At 45.3% G+C, this 25,617-nt stretch overlaps 7 protein-coding genes across 7 annotated transcripts in view; 4 read left to right on the forward strand and 3 right to left on the reverse strand.

The window, feature by feature from the left end:
• Positions 1–5,265, forward strand: part of LOC131285455 (uncharacterized) — a 38,056-nt gene extending 32,791 nt beyond the window's left edge. The window contains exon 8 of the mRNA XM_058314311.1: positions 5,011–5,265. Within this exon, the coding sequence (XP_058170294.1) occupies positions 5,011–5,265 (255 nt within the window). The remainder of the gene's footprint in view (positions 1–5,010) is intronic.
• A 1,199-nt stretch (positions 5,266–6,464) lies between these two features.
• LOC131289982 (coiled-coil and C2 domain-containing protein 1-like) lies at positions 6,465–12,265 on the reverse strand. The gene is made up of 5 exons (XM_058319355.1): positions 12,073–12,265; positions 9,874–12,000; positions 8,371–8,522; positions 7,545–7,695; positions 6,465–7,454 (listed from the first exon to the last, which is right to left on the reverse strand). Exons 1-5 carry the CDS (start codon positions 12,130–12,132, stop codon positions 7,335–7,337), a joined length of 2,610 nt encoding a protein of 869 aa, XP_058175338.1. The 5' UTR covers positions 12,133–12,265; the 3' UTR covers positions 6,465–7,334.
• Positions 12,266–12,952: 687 nt separating this feature from the next.
• LOC131286611 (M-phase phosphoprotein 6) lies at positions 12,953–13,627 on the forward strand. Its single transcript, XM_058315590.1, has 2 exons — positions 12,953–13,115; positions 13,184–13,627. Exons 1-2 carry the CDS (start codon positions 13,006–13,008, stop codon positions 13,524–13,526), a joined length of 453 nt encoding a protein of 150 aa, XP_058171573.1. The 5' UTR covers positions 12,953–13,005; the 3' UTR covers positions 13,527–13,627.
• LOC131286610 (ubiquinone biosynthesis O-methyltransferase-like) lies at positions 13,556–14,636 on the reverse strand. Its single transcript, XM_058315589.1, has 2 exons — positions 14,503–14,636; positions 13,556–14,446 (listed from the first exon to the last, which is right to left on the reverse strand). The coding sequence occupies exons 1-2, from the start codon at positions 14,553–14,555 to the stop codon at positions 13,639–13,641; spliced, it is 861 nt and encodes a 286-aa protein (XP_058171572.1). The 5' UTR covers positions 14,556–14,636; the 3' UTR covers positions 13,556–13,638.
• A 283-nt stretch (positions 14,637–14,919) lies between these two features.
• Positions 14,920–17,825, forward strand: LOC131289748 (nucleolar complex protein 2 homolog). Its single transcript, XM_058319057.1, has 2 exons — positions 14,920–15,308; positions 15,462–17,825. The coding sequence occupies exons 1-2, from the start codon at positions 15,057–15,059 to the stop codon at positions 17,733–17,735; spliced, it is 2,526 nt and encodes an 841-aa protein (XP_058175040.1). The 5' UTR covers positions 14,920–15,056; the 3' UTR covers positions 17,736–17,825.
• Positions 17,826–18,292: 467 nt separating this feature from the next.
• Positions 18,293–19,245, forward strand: LOC131285456 (ubiquinone biosynthesis O-methyltransferase-like). The gene is made up of 2 exons (XM_058314312.1): positions 18,293–18,543; positions 18,603–19,245. Exons 1-2 carry the CDS (start codon positions 18,293–18,295, stop codon positions 19,243–19,245), a joined length of 894 nt encoding a protein of 297 aa, XP_058170295.1.
• A 17-nt stretch (positions 19,246–19,262) lies between these two features.
• Positions 19,263–23,775, reverse strand: LOC131285457 (uncharacterized protein K02A2.6-like). The gene is made up of 2 exons (XM_058314313.1): positions 19,959–23,775; positions 19,263–19,279 (listed from the first exon to the last, which is right to left on the reverse strand). Exons 1-2 carry the CDS (start codon positions 23,773–23,775, stop codon positions 19,263–19,265), a joined length of 3,834 nt encoding a protein of 1,277 aa, XP_058170296.1.
• Positions 23,776–25,617: the final 1,842 nt, after the last annotated feature.

A 25,617-nucleotide genomic window follows, 5' to 3' on the forward strand; every position in this document is an offset into this window, starting at 1 on the left:
GAGGAGTTTATAGGTTTTTTGCTAGAAAAAATATTAATTTTTCAATTTCTGAAAAGCTCAATTTTTGGTAGATATTTATTAGTTAGAGGTAAAACGCAACTTCATATTAACTGTGCTGGGGTGAAATAAACCACAACAAAGGGGTAGTAATCACTAAAACAGTGAGGAAAAATGCATCCTTCCTCAAATAACCAAATTTGGATTTGTGAAAAGTTAAAAAAATTCCTGCAATTTGATCGTAAATAAAAGAAATTTAAGGAAAACATGCTGTTATTAATCAACATATTTTTTATGATAAAAATTCGTTTAAGATTGTTTACAAACGGATGCAGTTTTCTCGACCCACGGGGTGCATTTTGCCCTCGTCTGTAGTTGAATATATTTTTAATTAAAGTACGATTAAATATGCGTACCAGGTTTCTATTTGCAGTTTGCGGCTCTGATCCTAATTAATAGAACTATGCAAGCATGTATAAAAACAACGATTTTAGCTCTACTTTTTTCTTAGCGGACCAGGTCAGCAAAATTTACTCAGAACCAGCGATGTTCTTTTTTTTTGCTTTTATTTCACGTTTCTCTTCAAATAGAGCTATAAAACTCACAGAGTGACCATATTTTAATTCACTCTTGCAGGGACTACTTGACTACTTTTTTCGCGATCAAAACGCATTTTTTATTAGAAATTGGCAAGTGCGTCTTGCCTCAGGGGTGTATATTACCCCCTAATAGTACTTTAAATTCTTTAAATTTTAAAACCATGAAGCAATCTGAGAAGAACAAAATAAGTGATAAAAATAGTATGTCTGCCAGCAAACAATAAAAACATTAAAAGAACAAGCATTTTGATAAGTTGTCCTATTTCCATGAGATTCCAGTAAAATAAATCATAATGTTTTATTTGCAAGTAAGTTTTGGTAAAGTGCCATTTAAAGGTTTGAAAATCTTTCAATTCTTTTTCCTTTACTGCTCCAGGATGTTGGGTGCAATATCATGTTGGATGCTTTCAGATTTATTGATGAATGTATGCTTGTATCTTGTATTAATTTTCAATTGGTTTCAAATCGTATAACCATCCACGGATTTTTTAAATTAATAAACTAGACCTGCAATTGCTACCAGCGATAAGCTGATTTATTTCAGCCTAATTGAAAATCTCCTCCATTCACGGCGGACAAAATGTCCGCTAATCAGCAAAACCTTTTGCAGCGATTGTGAAAGGCTTTCATTTATATATATTTACCAATTCCGACCAGCTTAACGGGCGACTACACACATAATTCGGGGCTCAGTGGCGCAGTCGGTCGTCAACCGGGGCCAGCCTATGATCCGCTTTCAATTTGTGGCTTCGGTGACACACTCCCACAACCAGGCCCTAATCCTTTGCCAGCGAAAGGAAGAAGAAAAATACAAAGCACCCTACGATGTTCCGTTTTCGAAAAAGCCGGTTCTAACCGGTGACACCAACAATGACGTACGCCGGCAAAATGCTGAACCCGTTCGAAAATGCGTCGAATTGAATTTGCATAATGTCGGCCAAAAACACCGTATTAGGCAAAAATGTCGGTGCTAACCGCTTGCACGTGCATTCTTTCGTGGTGGTGGTGATGGTGCGCTCGTCTGAAGGGAAAAACGTTGGCGAGGATTACTACCTGTCAATCGGTGTACCGGGACCTTTTTCCACCCCCGTACCGTTCCCCGTTGCCAATTAACGGACAATTTAATAGGGACACATTATCGCATCCATAATGGGTGGATCCGTTGCTCAGAGTGTGCTCGGCCGTCTGACATGTTCCGGGTGGTCGGATCAGCAGATAATACCGGTGCACGGTTTCGCGCCAGCATCGGCCACGAAAATACCCCCCTCCCCCGCTCCCGTGCTGTCGGTGCTGACTAATTAATAGCTAGTTAAACGAAACCCATTGTTCCAGCGTTCGTGAACACATCCCGACATTGTACCCGAGTGCGCACTCCGGGACCGGGACCGGGTTTTCGCCTGCAACCAGACGTCACCATGCGATGTCCAACGTTTTGCTTTCGCTGCAATGAATTTATATCGCGCGCTGTGTGATAATTAAATTTCGTAGGTTCCTCAAGCCAGTGCGCTCTTGCAGTGCGTGGGCGGGATTTTGTGCGTGGAAAATGGCCGACCACCGTACTGCAGTGTCGGCAGCCAATTTGGGCGCACAATTATGTTTCCGTGTTGCATTGGCTTCGGCAAGCCTCCCCCTTTTGAAAAGTAACGAACGTCCAAACAACCGAGGGACCATTTCATCGTAACCTTGCAAAATAATTGACCGCACGCAGAAGGGTAATTAGTGTGAGTAAGATTGAATTAAAATACCCGAAAACGAAGCACACGACTGTCAGAGTTGGCAATTGCTATGACAACGTATTAAAAACCGATCCGATACCCATACGGGCTATAATAATCTAACAGGCAAAAATTTGGAAAGAACAGAAGAAAAACGCATAATAAAATGTGGTTGAAAGATTGAAATTTAAAATAGTTACATTAATTTTGAATTTTAGAATATTACAAAGTCTTCGAATGGTTAGAGCATAAGTGCTAATGATAAATTGAACAGGTACCGACAATTTTGCAATAAATTGAGCCTTCAAGAGATATGCATAGTGTTACAAACTTTAAACAAAATGTAAATTAAAAAAAAATGTTTTCGCGTATAGAAAATACCATTACTTTTACAATTCTCTCTAAAAATGTTTACATTAGTACTTAGGTTTATCGAAAAAACAACATCAATTTAAATCAATTGATGATTTTTTCGCTATTGACTGCGCTCGTTCTGCTACTTCCATCGTTCTTTTCATTGTTTCAGAATATTTTGAATTTACGAATGTTATAATTGTTTGTAACGATTTCGTTCCGATTTTTGTATTAAACATGGTCAATATTTTTATTAAAAAGAAATCCCACAAGAAAGATAAGTTTCAACAGATATATTTTTTAACATTAGCATAAACAAGCCCACTTTTTGATGCAATAATCGCCGATAAAAAAGCTGGTATTATACACGCATAAACATGGTATTTAAAATTTACTCTTAGTTCAGTAAGAGGTCTATAACAAATTCTAGTATCTTTAAAACAACACATCTGCATTGAATAAATTCAAATTTATTGATAGTTCATTGGCTACCAGAGCAATAAAATGATTTCAACACAATTTCACTCATAACGAAGTGTTTTGTGTCGCGACCTATGTCCATTAGACATGACAGAATACTACCGCCGAAAATTCGGAGTAGTCCAGCTCGACACGCAGCTTAGAAATTAAATTCATAAACGAAAATCAACCCGGTACTGTGGCGCTGTGATCCGCCAAAACGTCCGCCGTCAGAGCGAGCGTCCGGACGTTGTTCGATATTCCACCCACACGCACACACGGCAGGTGGCTTTGGGGCACGATTTTGGGTTCGGACTGACCTCGAACACACGGTCCCGTGCATACAAATCATGGCGAACGCCTTGCACACCGAACGCTACGTGGTCACGCGTAGCACACCGGAAGCGGCCCGGGAAAATCGTCCGCATAAATCCGCCAAAATGGCGCGGGAGGAACGAATGTGGTGAGCCAGAATAACTGGCCGGAACAGTTCACACGTTGCCTGATACGTAAAGGGGTTTTTGCGTAGCTCGGTGCATTTTCGCGCTTCGAATAAAGCTGGTGAGTTGGATGGGACAATGCCTACAATCGATTTTACCGTCTCGTGCAATTTCGGGTGTCGGTGATCAAGTTCCAATCAAATCGTGCCACAGTTGGAGGCAAGGTTGGCTTCGAACTTTAAATTCAAATCAATAACTCTCGCCGGATGCGGTTCATAAGAAGATGAATATTTAATTGCTCACCTCGAAGAATTTCGAAACGTTTTTCCATCTTAAAGGCGAAAATAACGATGCGATGCTTAAGAAGCTCCATGATGAAAACCCCAAACCGAAAAAGTAACCACCTATTTTATTAATTCTCGCTGTAGTGTACATGCTTCGATCAAAATTATGTTTGATATACGTTGATATTACTTAGCCATTGTTAATTTTCACCTTGGCAGAATATGTTAGCGTCTGTCTTCTTACCGTCGAATCTTTTTCGTTGGACTTAAAATGCTCTCAATTCACGTGCCACTTCATAAAAAAAATCATCTCTTAACACTGAACTAAATTTGTATTAATTAAAAAAAAAAAAAGAAACGCATGACATTTCTCGCAGAAAAGTATTAAAATGAGTAGTTTTCAATAGGTCTGTTTGGTTTAGAATTTCGAGGCCATAATTTACAGAACGAAAAGGATTTATTTTATTTTATTTTTTGTGTTTTTTTTATTTAATTCAGATTGATTATATTAATATAATGAAATATCTGATTTACTAAATACGCTGTCAAATTGTATTGTTGATGAATTTGTTTTTTTCAGATTCTCAGCCAGAATTAACAATTACTATCAGATATCTAACGAAGTTATGGATAATAACGGAAAGATGTGTAGAATTAACAAGAATGAAGACTTAAGCTGAATATAAAGGATTGCGAGCTGTTATAAAAAATAAGTCCAATTTCGGCCATATGTAGAGAAGAGCAATCTAAATGTCCGCAGGGCCCCGATTATTCCACTGCTTGGGGCCCTTCTATGAGATAGAAAGTGGTTCGCCAGAAATTAGATGTTGTTGATAAGGTTAAGCTACCAGCTGTATTCACATTGCATTAATTTGTTGCTGTTGATAAGGTTAAGCTACCAGCTCTATTTTTATTGCATTGTTTTAAACGCTTTCTAATAATAATAAACAAGCAGAAATATTCGAACAATATAACATTTGTAAGAAACTTTCTTCAATTAGAAAATTCCCAGACGATGCAAGGAATGCGTCTCATGAAATCTCAACAGAAAACGATCACGCGATTTCAAACGTGTTACATTTTCTGCGTGTCCTGCAAAAAATTCCATCATTGTCTCAACTTTACACTCCAACGCCTCCCTTTCCGGGTTTTTTTTCCGCAGGCCGCCAGCCTCACCGTGACCTGTCGCCAAACGCAATCCTGCGGCCACCTGATCAGCATCCGCCCGTACGTGCACCGGAACACATCATCCGAGGATCTGAACACGGTCCTGCTGTACGCGTCCTCGCTGAAGATGTCGGCCAAACTGTTCCGCATGCCGGTCAGCGCCCACTATCTCTGCTTTCTCGTGCTCGTCTGCTTCATCGGCATCGTGACGTTCGGAATGTGCCTCAACATTTCACTCGGGCGATTTTAGGAGAGCGCGAGAGGTCGGCAGGGTCGCAGGGGGGCACAAACCCGACGAACCGGAAGGAAGCGGTGCGTTTCCGATTGGACGTGAAAGAACGGGTCCAGATCCACTTAGCAGTAAATGGTCGAGATTCCCGGGAAGCGATGTGTGGTTCCGGTTTGCAGGAAGAAGGGAGCCACGTAAAAAAAAACCCAGTTAAACTAAGAAGACAAAAAGAACGTCGAAGGCATCCGGAACGCATCTCGCCATTCCCGTACCGGGAGCACTATTTGCACAATTTTCCCTACACACAACGAACAATGGGCTGGATGGGCGGTGGTATGCTTTGCGTTTCCGGGCATTGCGGGCCAAAGCGGAAGTGAATAATATCGTTACGGTGCCGGCAATCGACGAAAACTGTCTGACAGATGACAATCGGCTCCGGTGGCGTTCGCGCTCGTCGACAGCCGCCGTCCGTAATCCGATCCGGTTCATTGTGAGCAATTCGCATTTAATCATCCCTGGCACACAAAGTGCCCGGGACGGAACCCCGGGGTTGCGGGTTCAACGAGGCAAGCGGGGTAAAAACTTCCAAATGGGCGCAAACAAGCGCAGGGGGAAAAAACTTTCTCCGATTTGCCCAGCCACCGACAATTTCCGGTTCGATTTATGCACGAAAGGGGGAAGATATTTGCATGTTTCCCATGTTTGTTATGCAGTCATAGCCTTAGCTGTTTATCAACGCGCTTTCTTTATGTACCACGGTGTACATATGTTATGCGTCTGTTTGTCTTTTTTTTTTATATATCTGTCTTTTCTTATCGTTTGTTGGAGTTGTAAGATCCCACATCCCCTCTGTGCTCTAGTGTTTCATCTTAATGTTTCCTTGCGGCACCACTTTGCTTCACTCGCACGAAACGATTGTAAATATTTTTCAAACTGTTTGTATGCAAAGAAGAATAAAATCTTACTCAATCAACCAATGTGTCCCTCACTCCCTTCGGCGGGAATTGTATTGTCGCGTTACGACACGGAGCAGCTGCGTTTGTAAAAAGCAACAAATCGGGTGGAAGATTCCGCCAACAATTGCGCTAACATTTCGCCATTCGGAAAAGGGATATAAAACGTCCCATTTCTTTTATTGATGATAATTTATATGTTTTCGGATTGCCTAATCAATCATAAAGGAGTCGAACATTAGCTGCTTGTACGAGTACTTTTTTTATATTTTGCCATTTTTAGCCATTCGCATGTTTTCCTACCGATTATCAACACATGATCCTCTGCTCCATCGAATTAACAGTTTTACCGAGCGAAAAATATGTTTAGTAAGCTTTTCAAAAACATTTCAAATACACTGGATGGATTGTGTTATCTTCCATCTTTTTTTTTTTATTAATAAACCGAGATTGAGTTGACAAGATAACGCAAAATATGAGCTGTTCAAGATAATAATAGATTCCTCTTAAAATAGTTTAGCAAAATCTTGTTCAACATCTGTGACTTCAAAATGGTTCTACCAGTTCCTTCCTTGAAGTTCTTTTTCAACCTAACAATTAACTCATCGTAAGCGTGTCCGTTTCATGATGGCCCGTAGCACTGGTTCAGCACAGGAAACCATTCTGTCGTTTTTTTTCCTTTATATTTTACACAAAACAAAACCATGTTTCGAATATAACATTCTCCCCCAAACCTTCCGCCGATCCGGTGCTGCGATGGTAATGTTACGCGATTCCAATTTAGCATCGTTTGAGCTTGTTTCAGCTCAATTCAACACTACCGTAGCGTTAGTTGCCCACGAGTAAAGCTTCGACGAGCGGAACACGTTTTCCGTAATATCACATTCTAACATTGACCGAATATTTCCCGTCGGACCGTGCCCTCTGAAAGGCACAGGTTGCTGCTGTTGGTTCCGCTGCTGCTGCTGCTGCTTTGGCCATTCGGCCTCGTGGGAAAAGCGGCGTCGTTTAATTTATTCAACCCCAATTCGCACAACCAAGCGGCTCGGACGCGGTGTGTTGTATCGCCAGAACATCGATGACTCGTCCGGGTGGACCGGCAGCCATTTACCGGCCCTCGCGCTCTCCTCGGCCCGACTACGAGTCGAACACCACCCAGCGTTCGTTAATCTGCTCGATTTGCTTCGTCAGGATGGGATTACGGACACGTATTTTGACCTCGAGCTTGCCCCCGACCGTGCGTCTGCCGTCCATCAGCTGCAACAAAATGCGCGAGGCGAACGCGATGAGAATTGCAGTCTCCCTCCCCCCCCCCCCCCAAAGGGCGCTACCGGATGGGCTACTCACCGGAAATGAGTCGTGGATTTCGATCTGCGTCTCCAGCGGCTGCAGCTTGATCGAGACCGTCCCAATCAGCACGTCCGAGCGGAGGAAACCACTGAAACAGGAGGAGAAAAGTCCAGTTGATGCACCGTGACAGCAGCAACAGCAGCTGCATCTGGGCGGAAGGCGCGACGACCATCATTACAAGGCGCAATGGCCAAAAAACATACACACACACACATACGGAAACGTGCGTGGTAAGCGACATGCAAGCACGTGATGGTACGCGGCACAACGCATCGATTGCACACGCAAATATTGTTCAACACAAACGGTTGGCCGATGGAAAGTTAGATGCAAATCACGAGCAATACAAATGGGTGGTGGTGTGGGAGGAAAGAAAGACAAAAAATAAAATTGAACCTTCCCGAACGGTTTCGGAAGCTACAGTGGAGCATCCTAAAAAAAAAAGGACACACCAATCTACTCACTACATGCGTACAAATTACGGGATGCCCAAAAGGGAGAAGGTTGTGAAGGTCTGTGGAAAAATGGTACCAACGAATACTCCCACCGAACATTAACGATTAACAGTGACACAAAAGCGGGGATTCTTGTGGTTTTTTCGTTGCCATGCACTCTGCTACGGAACCATGCATTAACGTACATTGGGGACTGAGGGTGCAAAATGACAATCCAATGATCCCTCACGGAGGTACAACACAGGAAACAGCTTGCGTGCACAACTCCCTTTCCCATGGGGGAGTTTTTTAAGGGGAATGGGGGGAAATGCAACAGGATGTTCAAAGCTTTCTGGGGGATGTTTTCAAATAGTTCAAATAATATTTACCCTTTGGAATAGACTTCGCATTTGAGCGCCTGGCGTTTGAATATTCGCTGGCAGTTACGCTGATTGCGCTGGATCTCCAACGTCTGCTGGTAGTTGTACTCGGGGCTGTGAGTATCTTTAACGAGGTTCGTTCTTCCCTTCAACGGATCTTCCTGTATAGCATGAGGTTAAAAATAGAGTTTTGTAAATCAGATTCAGATTCATGAATCTGAATGATTCCTTGTATTTTAGAGATTCATTAACCTTTAAATGACAGCAAAAAATGAGTAGGGGGACCCCTTTTTTGTCGCATGATCGCACGCCGATGAAAAAATCATGGAGATTTGTGAAAGGTCCACGACAGACTCATGAAGATTCATTATGGTTTTGAAAGATTCATAAACGTTTGAAGATTTGAATTCCAAAAGATTCATGAATTCATCTGAATGAATCTTAGGTGAAAGATTCAAATGAATTAATCTTGTCAAAAGATTCATTAGGCACAACACTAGATAAGACCCTTCCAGTTTGTATCAGAAAACATTTAAAACCATCTACTGATCTGGCTATCCCAGCTAAAGTAGATGCCCAAACTAAACGAAGACTACAGATACCAAAAACACTATGTAGGACAAAGTGTGACAAGATGATATCAGATCACGATAAAAGTCTCTAAAAATTGTTGTTTTGGGGTTATTTTGCCCCATAATCTAAAATGCCGGTTGGAACAAAAGTGCTCCAAAAAATCTTCGTTTTGATAACAATTTGAGAATTTTGAAGTCGTTTTAATATTTTTTGTAAGTAAAAAAGAGAATGTAGTAAAAATCTGAGAAAATTACGAGTGTTTTTCATGAATGGACTGCAAGAAATTAATATTAGGTTGCCTCGACAGCTCCTCGACAGAGAGTTCAAGACTTAACGACATTTTCAACAATATGAACAGCATGTGTCTAAGGTTATGGAATGGGAAAAATGGAACTAGCATCTAGAATTTACCTTTCTAAATGGTGGGAAACCAGAATTTAGTAAAAAATTTTATGAAAAAATATTTATAACGGAACGAAACGAATCCGTGCAAAGTAAGTACAATGAAATGTCGATTATCCGGGACCGGATTAACCGGGGGCCGGATTATCCGTGGGTCAGCTAATCGATAACTGCACAAACGTGTTGAGCAGATGGTTAACAGATGAGTAACAATTTTCGTTACAGCAACTTTGAGACCAAATAAGTTTATTTGACAAATTTTAATATTTTAAAATTAAATAAATTAATTATTACCAAACCAATGTTGTTGAAGAACAGGTTTTTTGTATTGATAATCCTTCTTACAGTCAACTCAAGTCTTGTAAACGTATGTGGGACATACATTTGTATGAAGATCCGATTATCCTGGGTCCGACCGATCCCGATCATCCCGGATAATCGATGTTTTACTGTATTTAATTGTTTTAAAAATTGGTATGTACTAAAGAACTATATGAGGTTTCTATCGGATAATTTTTGAATAGCAATGACACTTACCTGAGGATAAGGAAACTCGAACTTAACGTAAGTATCAACATCCTTTGGATTGGGCACGTTGTAGTTAATTCCACGCACGACTTTAATCTCCACCTCGTTATCGGACAGATCGGTGTTGCACTGCACCACGTTGAACTGCAGCTTTTCGTAGTGGAACTTTGGCAACGGCAAACCCTGCCGGTGCCCAAGCCGCACCAGATCGAGATCCTTCTGCACGTTCAGTGCGAGATTTTCGAACTTGTTCATCCCGGCCACGTCGCCCATCGCCCGATGATGGTCGCGCGTGTTCCGGCAGATAATCAGCTGCTTCGACAACTGCTCCTCGAGGCGAATGCGCGTCTCGCTGTCCAGGTCGTCCCCGACCGGTGCACCACCTTCGACGACGGGCTGATCACAATCCTCCGGCGTTACGATGGTAAAGGAAGCTTCGAGTGCGTTGCGTTTCGCCAGCGGTATCGGCAGCGTGCTCATATCCACCCGCCCACCGGAACGTGCAACCTCGATAAGCTTTTCCAGACCCTTGAATACCCGCAGGCATTCCTTGGCTTCCTCGAGATCGCCCGCTTTCTTCGCTTCGATGGCCGCTTGTTTATACTCTCGATGCCGTTCGGTTAAAAGCGCCAATTGTTTGTCGTACAGAGTGGTCGCAGGTTTCGGTGAGGGCTTGCTCGTACCCGCAACCGATTCCGGCGAGCTCTGGGGAGCAACCGGTGGTTTTGGTGGAACGGAAAGAGCCGGTTTGGAAGGTCCGGCTGCCGGCGTCGAAGGCTTCGGTGGACCATCCACCGGGATTGGTCCGTAACCAGGGGGTGTTGGTAGCTCATCGAATGGGACCGGTTTTCCGGCTTTGTGTAGCTTAATAGCATCCTGATACTGCTTCACAATGCGGCCAATTCTTCGTGCTTTGGAACTGTTGCCTTCTTCCTTTGCCGCCTGCTCGACCGATTTATACTTTTCCAATCGCTGCTCGAGGGCCTCCAGGACCGTCGTGCCGAGGATGAGATTTTCTTCCGCAGCCTCCTCCTCCTCTCCCTCCGCTGGCACTGGAAGGGACGGTTGGGAAGGCACTTCGGCTTCCTGTTGCAGCTTCGATTCCTCCTTTGGTCTACCCCCGGAAGGCACTGTTGGTTGGTTCACTGAAGCCGTCGTCGTTCCGCTATTGAATTCCTTAGGTGGAGGGGGCATACGGCTCAAGTCAACCTCCTCACCATTCTCCAGGGCACGTATGACCACATCGAATTGCTTCAGTACCTTTACATACCCCATCGCTTCTTCGTTATTGCCAGCCTTTTTTGCGTTCAGTGCTGCCTGCTTGTATTGAGCTTTGCGCTCATTTAGGAGCCGCAATTTTGGATCATCTGGAGTGGCAGCTTCCTCCAACACTGGCGCCGGTGTCTGGGGCGGACCAGCATCACGTCTCGGAGGCACGGGTGGTGCAGAATGCGATGGTCCCGGTTCGACCGCCGCAGGTTTTGCGGCCGGTGGAGGTGGCGCTGGGCGAACCGGTGCTGTGTTCGGTTTGGGCTGCTCCTCCGAGGAATCTTTCTGATTGCCGGCAAGCTTAACGCTCACCTCCGGAGGTATTTCACTCTGATCAACCGCTTTACCCGCTTCAGCCATTCGCAACTGGTCTTTTAACGTTTTGAGACCACGGTTAAATCGTCTGGCCTTCCCCGAATCGCCCGCCTTCTTTGCGCCCTCTTCCGCCTGCGTGTACATTGTGATGCGTGATTTGAGCAAAGTGACCAAATCTACACTGGAGGAACTTTTTCTCGGAGGTGCCGCCGGTGGTGCTGCATCTTCCTCGTCGTCTGCGCCATCATCATCCAACGATACTCCCCCGGTGATAGCGGTCAGTTCGCTCATCAAATCCGAATCGTCATCACCATCATCGGAAACATCGTCGTCGCTACCTACGTCCCGCAAGCTAGCCGCAACCATCGCGTCCAGCTCGTGTGGTGCTACAATTCCTTTCGCCTTCGGTTTCGGCTTCGGCCGCCTTGCACCTCCGTGGCCCGCAGTAATGGCAGCCAGTTCCGCTTCCAAGGTATCGTCATCCACATCGCTGCCATCGTCCAGATCGTCACCGAGCCCGCCGATGTCGTCCGAAAGACCGAATATTCCAAACTGCACCAAAACGGAAAACAAAGAAAAAGCCAACGATGACTAATGCACAAGCTGTCGGATAAGCCTACTTACCTCGGAAGGCTCTCGCTTTCGCTCACGCTTTGGTGGCGTTGGTTTGTTGAAACTAAACATTATGAACCGCGATCACAATAGATGCAAGGACACCAGGAAAAGGACTTACTTAAACGGAACAACTAGTAATTTTCACATTAGCATTTTCTGGCAAAGGCAAAGGAATTTCTTTTCTGTTTCTTCGCGACGTACTTTCAATCGCAGAACGGTTGTTTTGCTTCAAATGACAGGTGCGTTAGGACAAAAAGAAAAAAAAAACACAATCGATCTGTCAAACGTACTGCCAGCACCAAGGTTGATAAAAAGAGAGGTCGATGCAAAGCTAGTTTCTTCACCGCCATTGTTTGAACAGTTAGTTTCAAAAGCGTTCCTTGTATTATGCAGGAGATCTCTTTGGCCGCTTCCCAAGAATCTCTTTGGCCGCTAATAGGCGGAGGGCGTCCGACGCGTCCGTGTCCCGCATGAAAAAGGTAACCGAGTCACAGTTTGACAGCACACCAGTGCAGTTGGCAATGCATGATTTTCCAGAAATTAGTTAGCGAGAAGTAGGGTTACCAATAAAGGCGCAGAAAACTGTGACTCACACAGAAAATTAGAATAATCATAATCTCAATTAATTGTAAAGGTCTTTCTCACGTACCACCAATCACTCAACACCTCAACAACTTGTTTAGTTAATAAAGTACAGGCTGGCGAAAACCGAGGCCAGCCTGTTAACTAAATTTTCTGTTTACCCAAACATTTCGAGACATTCATGAAAAATAAAAAATTCAAATCAACTGTCAAACATATTCCCACGTTTTTCGGCACTTACATAGTATGCTTTGACCTCTTTTTGCAACGACCTTAGCCAGCACATGTTGGATTTGTTTACCAATAGCAGCAGCATTAAGTTTCCTTGCTGCAACTAAATTTACATAAAACAGCTACAAGATGTCGGGCAAAATGAATAAAGTTAAGCTTTCTAAAGGTATTTTACAGATGAAATTCATGTCCCGAACGAAGGAGAAAGTTGAAAAAGAAGCCGATGCAGAAAAGGGCCGGTAAGCAAACGAGCAATGTGCACATCCAGCCCGGAAAAAAGGTAAACAACTAAACTCGTTCTTTCCAGAGCACTGTACGCCAGCGAGATTACGGACAAAATGCTACATGAATCTATCAAATACATACTGGAGCCAAGCTACGTCCCTTGTGAGGATCTTATCGACGGTCGAGTCAGCTACGGCGGTATGAATCCAGAAATTGAACGAATAATCGCTATTGAGACTGGTATCGACATTGCAAAACAGCAGCGGGAAGAAGCCGTCAAGGACGCAAAAATGACGACAGACGTGCCGGATGCGGAGATGGCGAAGTTTTACTCTACCGTAGTCAATAGTATGAACAAGAAGTACCAAACCAAGCCGAAGCGACTTCAACATCCGTTACCACTTAACATAAAGCGTTCGAAGTAGGTTCCCAATATAACTGAACTTCCATCCAATTTAGCTATGTTGTTATTTAATATTTTATTATATTACATATCGTTGCTTTAAGTCGAAAACCTTACATAAAACAGTTTAAAATTTATGCTTCTTTAATTTTAACAGCTTGAATAGCGTAGTTTATGTCAGTATTTTGTGTCCAGCACCACCGATTCGACCAAAACTGATAAAACATTCCATGCACTAGGATAGTGTTGCAGTTGTAACTGGTAAGAATTCTCTGTAGATCAAGGGGTGATATAAACTTATCCCAATCGTGTGTGCCTTCTGGCACAAGCTTAAAAATTTGTTCTGCCGCAACAATAGCACCCAACCACGAGGGCGTCGTTTTACTGATGGTGGTGATGAAAAATGATCCTCCCGGCTTGAGGTTGCTTAGACACTGCTCGATGAAAGCAACCTTGTCGTTAACGTGTTCTAATACCTCTGACGACACCACGGCGTCGTATCGTTCGTAATTCTTGGCTGCATGTTGTTCGACCGTTTCTACGTGGTATTGAATAAGGTCTTGCTTCAACGAGCGGTTCTCTTTGGCATGATCTCTAGCCACACCGATCAACTTCTCGCTCGGATCGATGCCAACAACATTCGCCTGGAGTCGGGCAAGCACTTCCGTAAGTATGCCTCCACCGCAGCCTACTTCAAGAATATTCACATTCCTGAGAACGTCCGGTTTTTGAATTCGATCACGTTCCACCACCCCCGTGGCAATCAACCCGTCACGGATGAGCGGGACACGGAGGGCGTTCATGGCGTGCAGTCCCCGAATGGGACCATTCGGATCCCACCATTCGGTTGATTGTTTCGAAAGGTTTTCCACTTCACGCTGGTCTACGTTGCTGTACTGCGTTCGAATTGTGTCGGAGGGAGAAGAAAAACTTCGAGATGTTCTAGAAGAAAAATTGCATCATATTATTTCATCATCAAAAAAACAACGTTTTCTCACCTTCGGAGGAAAGCTGTCTGTCGAAACAGCCGTAGGCAATGCTGAGGTATCATGTTTTTCAGAAACTTGGGCAAACCGCAATCTAAATTATTCCGGTAGGTTGCTGATACCGGTATTTGTTTCCAAACATTTACTTTTCTGGTGAACAATGTAGAACTGACATTACATCAGTTGGCAAACTAGAATAAAGCCCGGTGAAAATACAGTTGACATGTTGTCATCAATACGAAAAACGAAAATTAAATGTAATACGTTTGTTACATCACACTTAAAACTTCATTAAATTATGTTCAGCACTTAATTTTCCTTAAAAAAAAAACTAACAAAAAAATTATTTATAAATAATATTTAAGTGGTGATTCTTCGGAATGCAGTTTGGCAACCATTTGATTTTGACGTTTGCTTGATGCTGTCAAAACAAAGTCCAACAAACACGTGCGAGCGGTTTCAACGAAAAGAATTGTAGATTGTAACAACGTGCTAACTAGTGCTATCGCTGTAAATTCGATCTATTTGTTCGTTTTATTCTTCGTGTCGTAAAATACCACATCAAAATGAAGATCAAACAGTCAAAGAAAAAGCCGGATTTCCAGAACATGTCACTGGACAACTTCCTCGACAACATGGATGTCGATGCTGGCGAGGAGGAACCCGAAACGAAACCTAAAAGCAAACTCAAAGCAAATGGCATAGACAAGGCGAAGAAAAAGATAAAGGCGAAAGGGGAGGGCAGCACCAAGGAACAACTTCAACCGGCAGTGAGCGAATCGAATCCGAAGAAGAAAGCCGCAAAAACCCTTGAACCGGCGACTGAGGAGACACCCGTGTCGAAAAAGAAGAAAAAGATTGGTAAAAGTCAACCACTGCCGGCTGAGGATGAAAGTGTGAAAAAGTCCAAACTTGGAAAGAAGAAACAGAAAGCAAATGGCAAGGTTAAGGATAAAAATGCGTCTTTGGAGGAAGATACGGATGAGGAATACGACGAAGATGCCGCCATGGAGGAGGTAGAACGGGAGCATCAGCTGGCGCTGAGCAAGCTTGAAAAGACCGATCCGGAGTTGTTCGCGTTTTTGAAGAAGAACGATGAGAAGCTGCTGAAATTCGGTGCGATGGATAGCGATATTTCGGATTTCAGCGATTCGGAGGATGAAGCAGATAAGGAGGAAGACGAGGAGGAAGGCGTACACAAGCCGTCCGGTAAACTGGAAGTGGCCAGTGACGAGAGTGACTTCGAGCCCGACGAGGAACAGGGCGTCGAGAAGGATGAAGAAGACGGTGACGATGGCGACGAGGAGGAGGAGGCAGAAGCTGATGGCGGGAAGAAAGGCCCCGCGGAGCACGAACCAGGTACGAAAATAACGTTCAAGATGCTGAGAGCATGGACGAAGGACCTGACCACCCTGCCGGTGAAATACGTGCATCCGATTAGGAACATTTGCTATGCGTTCAGTTCGGCTATCCATACCGTCACGGGAGATCAAGGCACTATTCCGCCGTACCGAGTGGAGGGTTCGGCCATGTTTAATGCCATCGTGCAGACGTGCGTCCTGCACCTCGTACCGGCCGTACGCAGCTACCTTCGGCTGACCGATAAGCGGCAGTTTAAGGACATCAAAAAAGATAAAAAATTCATAAAGGTTCGCGCCTGCCTTAAAAATTATCTGGCCGATCTGACGAATCTGATCGAGAACGTGTCCTCGACGCACATCATGTCGGTGCTGCTGAAGCACTTGCACCAGTTCTCGTGGATCCTCATTCGGTTTCCACTCTGCACAAAACCGATCTTGAAGCGTATGATCGTCATCTGGAGTACATCGGACGAGGAAACGATTCGCGTCCTGGCGTTCCTTGTTATCCTGAAGGTAACGTACGCCCAGAAGCGTTACTTGAGCGTGGTCCTGAAGGCAATGTACTTGGCGTACGTGAAAAACAGCAAGTTTGTCTCGCCAAACACGCTGCCGAACATCAACTTCATGCGTCGTTCGCTGTCGGAGCTGTTCTTGATTGACTTCAACGTGGCGTACCAGCACATGTTTCTGTACATCCGCCAGCTGGCAATCCATCTGCGAAATGCAACGGTTCTGCAGAAAAAAGAAAGCCTCCAGTACATCTACAACTGGCAGTACATCAATTCGCTCAAACTATGGGGCGACATTTTAGGAACGGCCCACGGCAACGGAAACGCTCTCGAGCCTCTGATCTATCCCCTCGTCTCGATCACGATCGGTGTGATCAAGCTGACCCCTTCGGCGCAATATTTCCCACTCCGTTTCCACTGTTGTCGTATCTTGACGCAGCTGAACGCGAAGACGCGCATCTACATCCCGGTGCTTCCGTTCCTGGTGGAGGTGCTGAAATCGAACAGCTTCAACGAGAAACATAAGAAGCTGTCGCTACGACCCGTCAACTTGACCTGTTTGCTGCGTTTCGCGCCGGCCAATATTCAGGAGAACGGTTACAAGGATGCCGTGCTCGATCAGATCTACGAGCTGATCCTGGAGTTTGCTGCCAACGAGTCCGCCTCGGTCGCATACCCCGAGATTGTGCTTCCGATCATCCTACAGCTGCGTCAGTACGCCAAGGCGACCACGGTTTACAAGTACGCACGCAAGATGAAGCAGTTGAGCGACAAGCTGATGGAAAACTACGAGTTTATGGATAAGCGGCGCAGCAAGCTGGACATCCCGCTGGCTGATACCGATCGTATCCGAGGCTGGGAAGAAACGGTACGAGCTTCGGGCACGCCGCTCCGTACATTCTACGCCACCTACGCCAAGGAGGCGGAATCGGCAAAGCGTCGGTTGGCCACCGACTCGGAGAAGATCGGCGACTACAATCTGCCGACGTTGAAGAAGGTGGACCGAAAGCCGAAGGAGAAGCAGGACGGTCCGGTGACGCTGTTCCCTTCGGACGACGAAGACGAGGATGACGAGTCGGTCGGATTCGGAGACAGCGACGAGGCCGAATCGGATGATGGGGATAATGTTGACTCGGAGGCTGAGGATGATGATGCCATGTCCGGCACGGAGGATAGCGACGAGGAGGTGGACGACGCTGAAGTAAAGGTTCCACAAGGCAAGCAGAAGAAGAAGCAACAGACGAATGGCAAACAGTTGAAAAAACAGAAGAATCCGTCGGCACAGGAAGCCGACGATTATCCACTAGAGAACGTAAAAGATACCGATCAGGTGGATATCTTGCAAGATTTGAAGCTTGACGATTGGGACGATTGAGCGTCGAGTTACATATTTAGTTTGTACCATACCATCTATAAAACTTGAATAAATGCCGTGTGAAGAAGCAATTTTTCTTCATTCAATGTAGTTACATTTTCCATTGATTTTAATTCTAAAACTATAAATTGCTGCAAGAAATGGTCGACGATGTTAAATTTAGCTGGATGATATTTCACCATGTTATACAATGTAACCAAAGGGATATCAATTGATAGCATTTTGGATGCGTATGACCCAGCGTAAGGCTTAGTAAACTCCAATTATCATGAAAAACCTTCAGCCCCACGCCGAACGTTCACATCACGATTCAAATTCGTGCTACAGCGGCTCGTTGCGTGCTATCCGTGAGGATTTTTGGGGGCACACTGGCGCGTGCATAATGGACATTACACTGGAACCGACGTGGCTTCATTGCGAAGCCTTTGGCAAAGGCCAAAGTTGGGCAGCTTTAAAAGCTCTCACAAATGTTACCAACGGTATCAGTTGTACGGTGGCAGTTGTTCGGTTGCTGTGTATCAAAAGTGTTTCCAGAGTTCCAAGGACGTGCAGTGAAAATGACGCACCACCACCAGCATTCGTTCAGCGAATCGAGCTGCTATGTATCCTGCATTTTGATTCTTCAGTTCTTTCAAAAAATGATTGTAAAGTGCTGCCAAAAGCTATCGATTGCGTTTCTCAGCGTGATGGAGGGAATTTCGATGAGAAGTACGGCCGAGGAGCAGATTAGAACGTTCGATCAGCAGTCGGCACACTGGTGGGAACCGAATGGACCGATGCTTCTACTGCACAGGCTGAACAAGCTAAGGTAGGAACAGAGTAAAATATCCTCCTGGCGATCGGTAACGATACTCTTATCGTTTTCAGAGTTCCACTGGTCGTCGAGGGGCTCATCAAAGTCGGTAAGCTGGACCGCAAGCAACGGTACACGACAGACGCCCTGAAGGGGCTGTCGATCTTGGACGTTGGCTGCGGCGGTGGCATTTACGCGGAGGCCCTCGCCAAGCTGCAGGCGAATGTAGTCGGCATCGATCCGGCTCATCATCTGATCGACGTGGCGAAGGCGCACGCCGAAAAGCAGCCGGAAATTAAGAATCACTGCCAGTACCGAGCGGAATCGATGGAGCAGCACTGGGAGAGTGCGGTTGGAAAGTACGACGTGGTGGTACTGTCGGAAACTCTCGAGCACGTCGCGGACAAGAGTACGCTGCTGAAGCAGATCGCGGCCGTACTGAAACCGGGCGGGTCCGTGTTCATCAGCACCTGGAACAGGACCACCTTCGCCTGGCTGATGGCGATTGTGCTGCTGGAGAACATTACCAAGCGTCTGCCGAGGGGATCGCACGATTACGACCAGTTTATCGAGCCGGAGGAGACGCAGGGCATCCTCGAGGGCTACAACTGTCGCACGATCGAGTGCCGGCCGTTCTACTTGAAGTTTTGGGAGGACGAGTGGGTTTGGGTGCCGTTCAGAAAGTTTACCTACGCTCTCCATGCGGTCAAGGAATAACGACAGGAAAAAGGACATCAGGCATCGGATTGAACTAGCGGATATGGAAACACGGAATGAGAGGAAACGGGAATTTGACAAATGAATTTCAAACAAAAATAACTGTGGAGAGGCTAAATTAAACTGTATTGATTTTTAATAATATTTAATAAATTTTCTTGTTTACTTGAAAAATCAAAGAATATGGCGTATTCCCGAATGCATAAACGCATCTTTGTAGTACATCAACTCAGTCTTTTTAATCTGTTTTGATTTACAAGTGTTAGATTAAGCGAATTTTTTCTTCTTTCTTTTCTTTTTTTCTTCTTTCTTCTTCTTTTCTTCTTCTTCTTCTTCGTGTGATATCCACTATGTTAGTATATTGCTGCAACAACGCATACGCTGTGAGTCAACGGGCAGTGGTCGCCACACACGACCTTCTTTATTCGGAGTCCAATCCAATACTGACTACCCTCTATCCCTGTCACCCGTAACCCAGGATGCCACATCCTCCCTTTGGCAAAAATAATGCGTTACTTATTCTCAGAATTCTCTCCTCTCTACACACATGTTTAAGTACCGCTTCGGTGGCCTTATATTTCTACCGCTACGCCCTTCACGCCTCGGATTCTCTTTGTATGCCTCTTCCACGTCTTGTGCCTTCGATAAATTCTGCAATCCTGTCCGCCCAAGTGGCTCCATTTCCTTGTGGTGTACTGACTCTGATGACTTACCCTCAGCCTGCCCTTGGTCCTCGTCAAATCGTCGGACGTACCTCTTCAGCATCTTGACGTTACGCTCGTACTCCTTATTACTTGTCATGTCAACAATAGTAGCTCTGCCTCCGTGAAGCTCCTTCACCTTATACAATATATTCTTATACACCGTGTCAGTTTTATCTCTTCTCTGCTGCATCATCAATACCATATCTCCCACCTTGATGTCACTAGCTCGTGCTCGTCGTTTCCTATCTTCCCTCGCATTACGGTCAAATTTTGCAACTTTGTCCCGATCCCTCAACTCCTCGTCTTGAGGACGTGCCGAATCAACATTAATACTGGGGAGCAGATTTCTCACTGCTCTACCAAACATCAATTGTGCCGGAGGAACTTTCGTCACGTGATGCGGCCATGAGTTGTATGCTGCCACATAGTCAGCCAGAGCATCCTTCCAATTCTGCTTGGTCAGCCTAGCTACGGTTACCGCTTTATTAATGCCTTGCATGCTGCGTTCAACAAGACCGTTTTCGGTTGGATTAAGCGGTGTAGTATGCATCAGCTTAACTCCCCAAACCAACTGCAGCCAAGACTGCAATTCCGAGCTGTTAAACGGAGGCCCGTTATCCGCCTTCAAGGTCTTAGGAGCGTGATAGGTGTTGAAAATTCGGCGCAGAGCCCGCTTCACCGCTTCCGTGTCTGTTTTCTCCATGGGCAGCGCCACCAAATATCTTGAGTAGTTGTCCACCAGCACCAATGCCTTCCAACTCAACACCTCCGAACATGAAGCAAAATCCATTGAAATGTATTCCCATGGATTCTTTGGTAACTCCGTCAGCGTAATGGGCAAGGGTGTACTAGTCTTTGTCACCAGCTGGCACTCTGGGCAACTCTTCACAAAACTCTCTACATCGCGATCCATGCCCGGCCACCACAAACCCTGCCTCAAGAAGTTTTTCATCGTAGACATTCCTGGATGGCCACGATGAGCTATCATTAACGCTCGATTGCACAATGCCTTGGGTAGAACAATTTTCTCCTGTTTCAATAGCATTCTCCCTTGGATATACAACTCGTTTTGAAAAGGCTGATACTTTGTGATGCTTTGTGGCCACTTGTCATTCTTGTCGAGCCAGTGCATAACTGTCTGAAGTTCCTCATCTTGGAGTGTTTCGTCTTGCACCTGTACCGTTGTCAACGCTAGCAGCTGCTCGTTGATGTTATTTACGTCCGCCTCAACCAAACACAGTTCATGAGGCTCTTTCTCAATTCCAAACTGGCCATCATCTCGTTTTTCACCCATCCTTGATGCTGCATCAGCAATATTGTCCTTGCCTGCTACATGTTCAAAATCGTAGTTAAAATGCTCCATTCGCAAGAACCATCCCTCCGCTCGAGACATAATTCGTTTGCCTACATCTTTACGCTGACCAGTTTTCATCATAAACATAAGTGCCTCGCTATCGGACCGCAAAGTAAACTTACGCCCTAAGAGATAATATGCGAATCTCTCCATAGCCCAGATGATCGCTAGTGCTTCCCGGTGCAGTTGCGGGTATCGGCATTCCACAGCAGTCAGGCTTTTTGACGCACAAGCTATTATGCGTCGCTCCCCAAAAATCGAATCTTCTTGAGTCAAGACAGCACCGAGCCCCCATGGAGATGCATCCGTATACAGTATCGTTTGGTCTCCCTCTTTGAAAAATCCTCGCTTCACCAGGTCCTGCTCTGCCGAAATTTTTAAGTTCTCAAACGCATTCTGCTGCGGCTCCTTCCATTCGAACTTTGCATCCCGGCTAAGTAGATCTCGCAAAGGCTTGGTCATGTGCGAGAAGTTTTTGATGAACGGACTAATAAAAGTAAGCATACCTAAAAAACTCCGGACTTCGGAAACGTCTTTAGGTCTCTCAAATTGCATAATCTCTGAAATTTTTCCTTGTGTAGGTAGTATTCCCTTTCCATCCAGGCTGAATCCAACGAAATCCACCTTGGTCTGGTTATACGAAGATTTCTCCTCATTCACTGTTAGATTGTGCCTCCTTAATAGGGTTTTTACTTCGCTAACGTTCTTCTGAAGCTCTTGCTTACATGGTGCAAACAACAACACATCATCCAGATATACAATGATGCCCTTGCAATGTATCAGTATCCTTTCCATAATCCGCTGGAATAATTCCGGAGCACACGATAGCCCAAATGGCAGTCTTCTGAAGCGCATCAATCCGTTCGCAGTCATAAAAGTGGTAATATGGCGTACATCTTCATGCAGTTCCACATGAAAATATGCATCTTTCAAGTCCAATTTGGTAAAAATCAAACACCCGTTGCTATGCGGAATATCGGTCCAAATCTTCTCCAAGGATGGCATGGGGTAGGGTTCACGGATTATTGCCTTGTTGACCTCTCGATAATCAATGACAATCCGGAAGTCTTTGGTGCCCTTCGGCACCAATACCATTGGTGAAACAAATGTGATCGTATCACCTTCCTTGTCAGCCCTTTCGATAATCCCTTTTTGCTCCATCTCGGCTAGCCTCTTGTTAATAGCATCTTCGAATGCTTTCGGAACATTGTAGCGGATTATCTGTCTAGGTATTATCGTCTTGTCCAGCTTGAAACGCACTCCTCCTAGAGGCAACTTGGGGAACTCATTATCACTCATTAACCCAGGTGCCGGTACCGAACTGTCTACGGTGTGAATGTATCCGCCTCGTTGGTTTGGGTGGCCTATGTGAATCAAATCCAACTTATGCGACGTTTGGTATCCGAGCAGGGATAACTTCGTTCCTTCTACCACGAAGAATTTCGCCAATACCATGTTCTTTTCAATACCCTCAACTGCTATGTATGCGCTGAACGAACACACCACATCCAATGGCTTCTGATTCGCATACCCTTTTAACACCTCCTCCGGATGCACCGTCAAATCCTGGACAATAGTGTGGCACCTTTGTCTTATTATTTGCCACCCCTGGGTCGTGATGGTATTCACCGTGGCCCCGGAGTCGATCAGGAATGTGAACCTCTCGGAACCAAGCACGCAATGTACCAACCGGGGATCCCCATCGCTATTGCAATTGAACTGCGGAGGCTTAGGAAACCCGGTGATCATCTGGTTGATTTCACCGGCAATCAGCTGATTCACCCTGTTGGCCTCTCGTTTTATTTCTTCCAATCCTGGCTTCTTTCCTGGAGTCTGACAGAAGCTTGCGAAATGGCCGGTTCTTCCGCACGAAAAACATTTCGCTTGAAATGCCTTGCATTGCCCCCAGGTGTGAGCCCGCCCGCATTTCGGGCAATTCGGCCGTCCAGCTTCTCTTTGTAGTCCCCCACTTCGTCCATTATACTGCCTTTCCGCATACGGCCTGTATCGCAAACCCGATTGCTTCACTGACCGAATAGCGTTAACCGGTCTCAACCCTGCATGCTGTTCTTCTGTAGCGTTGCGCGAGCCCGCGTCCATTTCACCCGACTTTACCTCCTCCGCTTCTTTCCGTATGAAGTCCAGGTGCTTCCCATGGCTTATAACTTTTTCCAACTTATTCTCAAACAAATTGGCCATTTCGTATAGTTTGTCCGCAATTGCCGGGATTGATCTGCGCGTCACCGCCTGCAACATTTCTTCTTCGCGTTGTTCCCCACGAAACTCGCACAAACTCGCTTGCGCCTGCAGACGCAGCACCCAGTCCGCGAACGGCTCTGCCACCTTCATTCTCATCTCGCGGAATTTCAACCGCTCCTTCGTAGCGTCGCATAAGTCGCTGAAATATTCATTCAACGCCTTTACCGTATCCCTATAAATGTCCGTGGTCATCGCCAAACTATTCTGCTGCATTTCGATGATGCTCAATAGGTAGCTGCCCGCAAAAATCTTCAATCCAGTTACGCGCGTTTTTGGATCCACTGGCGCTTTGCATTCCACAATCCTCTCGAATTGGTCCCGGAACCTAATCCATTCCGCCTTACGCTTGTTCGTCGGTACTGCTTCGTCGAACGGTTTCAACGGCCAAGACCCCGAAAGCCACTCATCCGACACTTTTCTATTGTCTTTATCCACCGGACACTCCACCACCATCTCCGGCATTTTTGTTTCCTCCATCACGTCACTGACTATCCAGCCTTTGCTCATTTTTCCCTTTACTAATATGTTTTTTTTTTTCTTCACGTAAGAACTGTTTTCGTCTATGCTTGCCAAAGAACGATCACGAACTGCCTACATCTCCGCATGTGCTTCCTCACTACCCACGATACTCACCACCAGCTTGATTTTCATCTTACTCACCACTACCAAAACCGCTGTCCCGTGCACCCGGCCTCATTTTCATGTTTCATCCTGTTTCCTTAATCGAGCATATGGGCTACCTTTTGTCCTACCAGCAGTCAAAAACAAAAAAAAAAAACAAACCAAAACTCAACGGTTTTCTGCACTGGTCATGGGCCGAACCCGACTCAGTGACGTTCGCGATCACCGCACCGCTCTGTTGGTCATGGGCCGAACCCGACTCAACTTTCGTACTCTCTCTCACTGGCCATGGGCCGAACCCGACTCAGTGGTGTCTCCGATATCGCCTCTCTGTTGGTCATGGGCCGAACCCGACTCAACTGTCGTACTCTCTCTCACTGGCCATGGGCCGAACCCGACTCAGTGGTGTCTCCGATTTTGCCTCTCTGTTGGTCATGGGCCGAACCCGACTCAACTGTCGTACTCTCTCTCACTGGCCATGGGCCGAACCCGACTCAGTGGTGTCTCCGATATTACCTCTCTGTTGGTCATGGGCCGAACCCGACTCAACTGTCGCACTCTCTCTCACTGGCCATGGGCCGAACCCGACTCAGTGGTGTCTCCGATATTTCCTCTCTGTTGGTCATGGGCCGAACCCGACTCAACTGTCGCACTCTCGCTCACTGGCCATGGGCCGAACCCGACTCAGTGGTGTCTGCGAAAATGTTATCCAATGCCCCTTTGTTGGTCAAGGGCCGAATCCGACTCAACTTTCTTCTCAAAAACTCACATACGCGTCCTCCTTTCTTCACCACTACCGGTTATCAATTTTCCACTTCGTTATCATGGCAGGATCGCCAATGTGATATCCACTATGTTAGTATATTGCTGCAACAACGCATACGCTGTGAGTCAACGGGCAGTGGTCGCCACACACGACCTTCTTTATTCGGAGTCCAATCCAATACTGACTACCCTCTATCCCTGTCACCCGTAACCCAGGATGCCACACTTCGTTTTTTCGTTTTCATCTTCTTTCTCCATTATTTTAAAAGAATTCTTTTTGAAGAATTTGTTTTCGATATTTGTGTTGTTTGTTCAAGTTCTTTTAGTTGAATAGAAATGATTTGAATTTGTTCTGCCATGCTCATCGCCATTAAATTTATAGATTTTTGACAAATATTTTAAAATTGTTTGCAACCATTTCCTGTCCTTTTATTGCAGAACAAAGAATTTTATGTTTTTTGATAAAAACCATATAAAGTTAAATTAATTTAATAAGATTATATGTATTCGTTAAAAGGAAACAAAAATTTAAATTACAAATTTCACAAAACCTCTAATTTAAACTTGTGGGTGAAAAAGGTGGTCATATACGCGACAAAATATGGTATTTACTTACCCTTCTTTTTTCATTCCATTGCATAGAAAAATATGAATAGTCTTCCAAAAGGA

The sequence above is a fragment of the Anopheles ziemanni genome, chromosome 3 (genome assembly GCF_943734765.1).
Source record: "Anopheles ziemanni chromosome 3, idAnoZiCoDA_A2_x.2, whole genome shotgun sequence".
Taxonomy (NCBI): domain Eukaryota; kingdom Metazoa; phylum Arthropoda; class Insecta; order Diptera; family Culicidae; genus Anopheles; species Anopheles ziemanni.

Excerpts from the sequence above, each read along its gene's own strand:
- LOC131285457 (XM_058314313.1), bottom strand. The coding sequence starts at position 23,775 with ATGCAGCAGAATAGTTTGGCGATGACCACGGACATTTATAGGGATACG.
- LOC131289748 (XM_058319057.1), top strand. The coding sequence starts at position 15,057 with ATGAAGATCAAACAGTCAAAGAAAAAGCCGGATTTCCAGAACATGTCA. Across the intron at positions 15,309-15,461 it reads CCGCAAAAACCCTTGAACCG|GAAGATACGGATGAGGAATA; the intron begins GCGACTGAGGAG and ends GCGTCTTTGGAG.
- LOC131286610 (XM_058315589.1), bottom strand. The coding sequence starts at position 14,555 with ATGATACCTCAGCATTGCCTACGGCTGTTTCGACAGACAGCTTTCCTC. Across the intron at positions 14,447-14,502 it reads CAGACAGCTTTCCTCCGAAG|AACATCTCGAAGTTTTTCTT; the intron begins GTGAGAAAACGT and ends TTTTTCTTCTAG.
- LOC131286611 (XM_058315590.1), top strand. The coding sequence starts at position 13,006 with ATGTCGGGCAAAATGAATAAAGTTAAGCTTTCTAAAGGTATTTTACAG. Across the intron at positions 13,116-13,183 it reads GCCGATGCAGAAAAGGGCCG|AGCACTGTACGCCAGCGAGA; the intron begins GTAAGCAAACGA and ends CGTTCTTTCCAG.
- LOC131289982 (XM_058319355.1), bottom strand. The coding sequence starts at position 12,132 with ATGTTTAGTTTCAACAAACCAACGCCACCAAAGCGTGAGCGAAAGCGA. Across the intron at positions 8,523-9,873 it reads TCGAGTTTCCTTATCCTCAG|GAAGATCCGTTGAAGGGAAG; the intron begins GTAAGTGTCATT and ends CATGCTATACAG. Across the intron at positions 7,696-8,370 it reads TGCGAAGTCTATTCCAAAGG|ATGCAGCTGCTGTTGCTGCT; the intron begins GTAAATATTATT and ends CCTTCCGCCCAG.
- LOC131285456 (XM_058314312.1), top strand. The coding sequence starts at position 18,293 with ATGACGCACCACCACCAGCATTCGTTCAGCGAATCGAGCTGCTATGTA. Across the intron at positions 18,544-18,602 it reads CACAGGCTGAACAAGCTAAG|AGTTCCACTGGTCGTCGAGG; the intron begins GTAGGAACAGAG and ends TATCGTTTTCAG.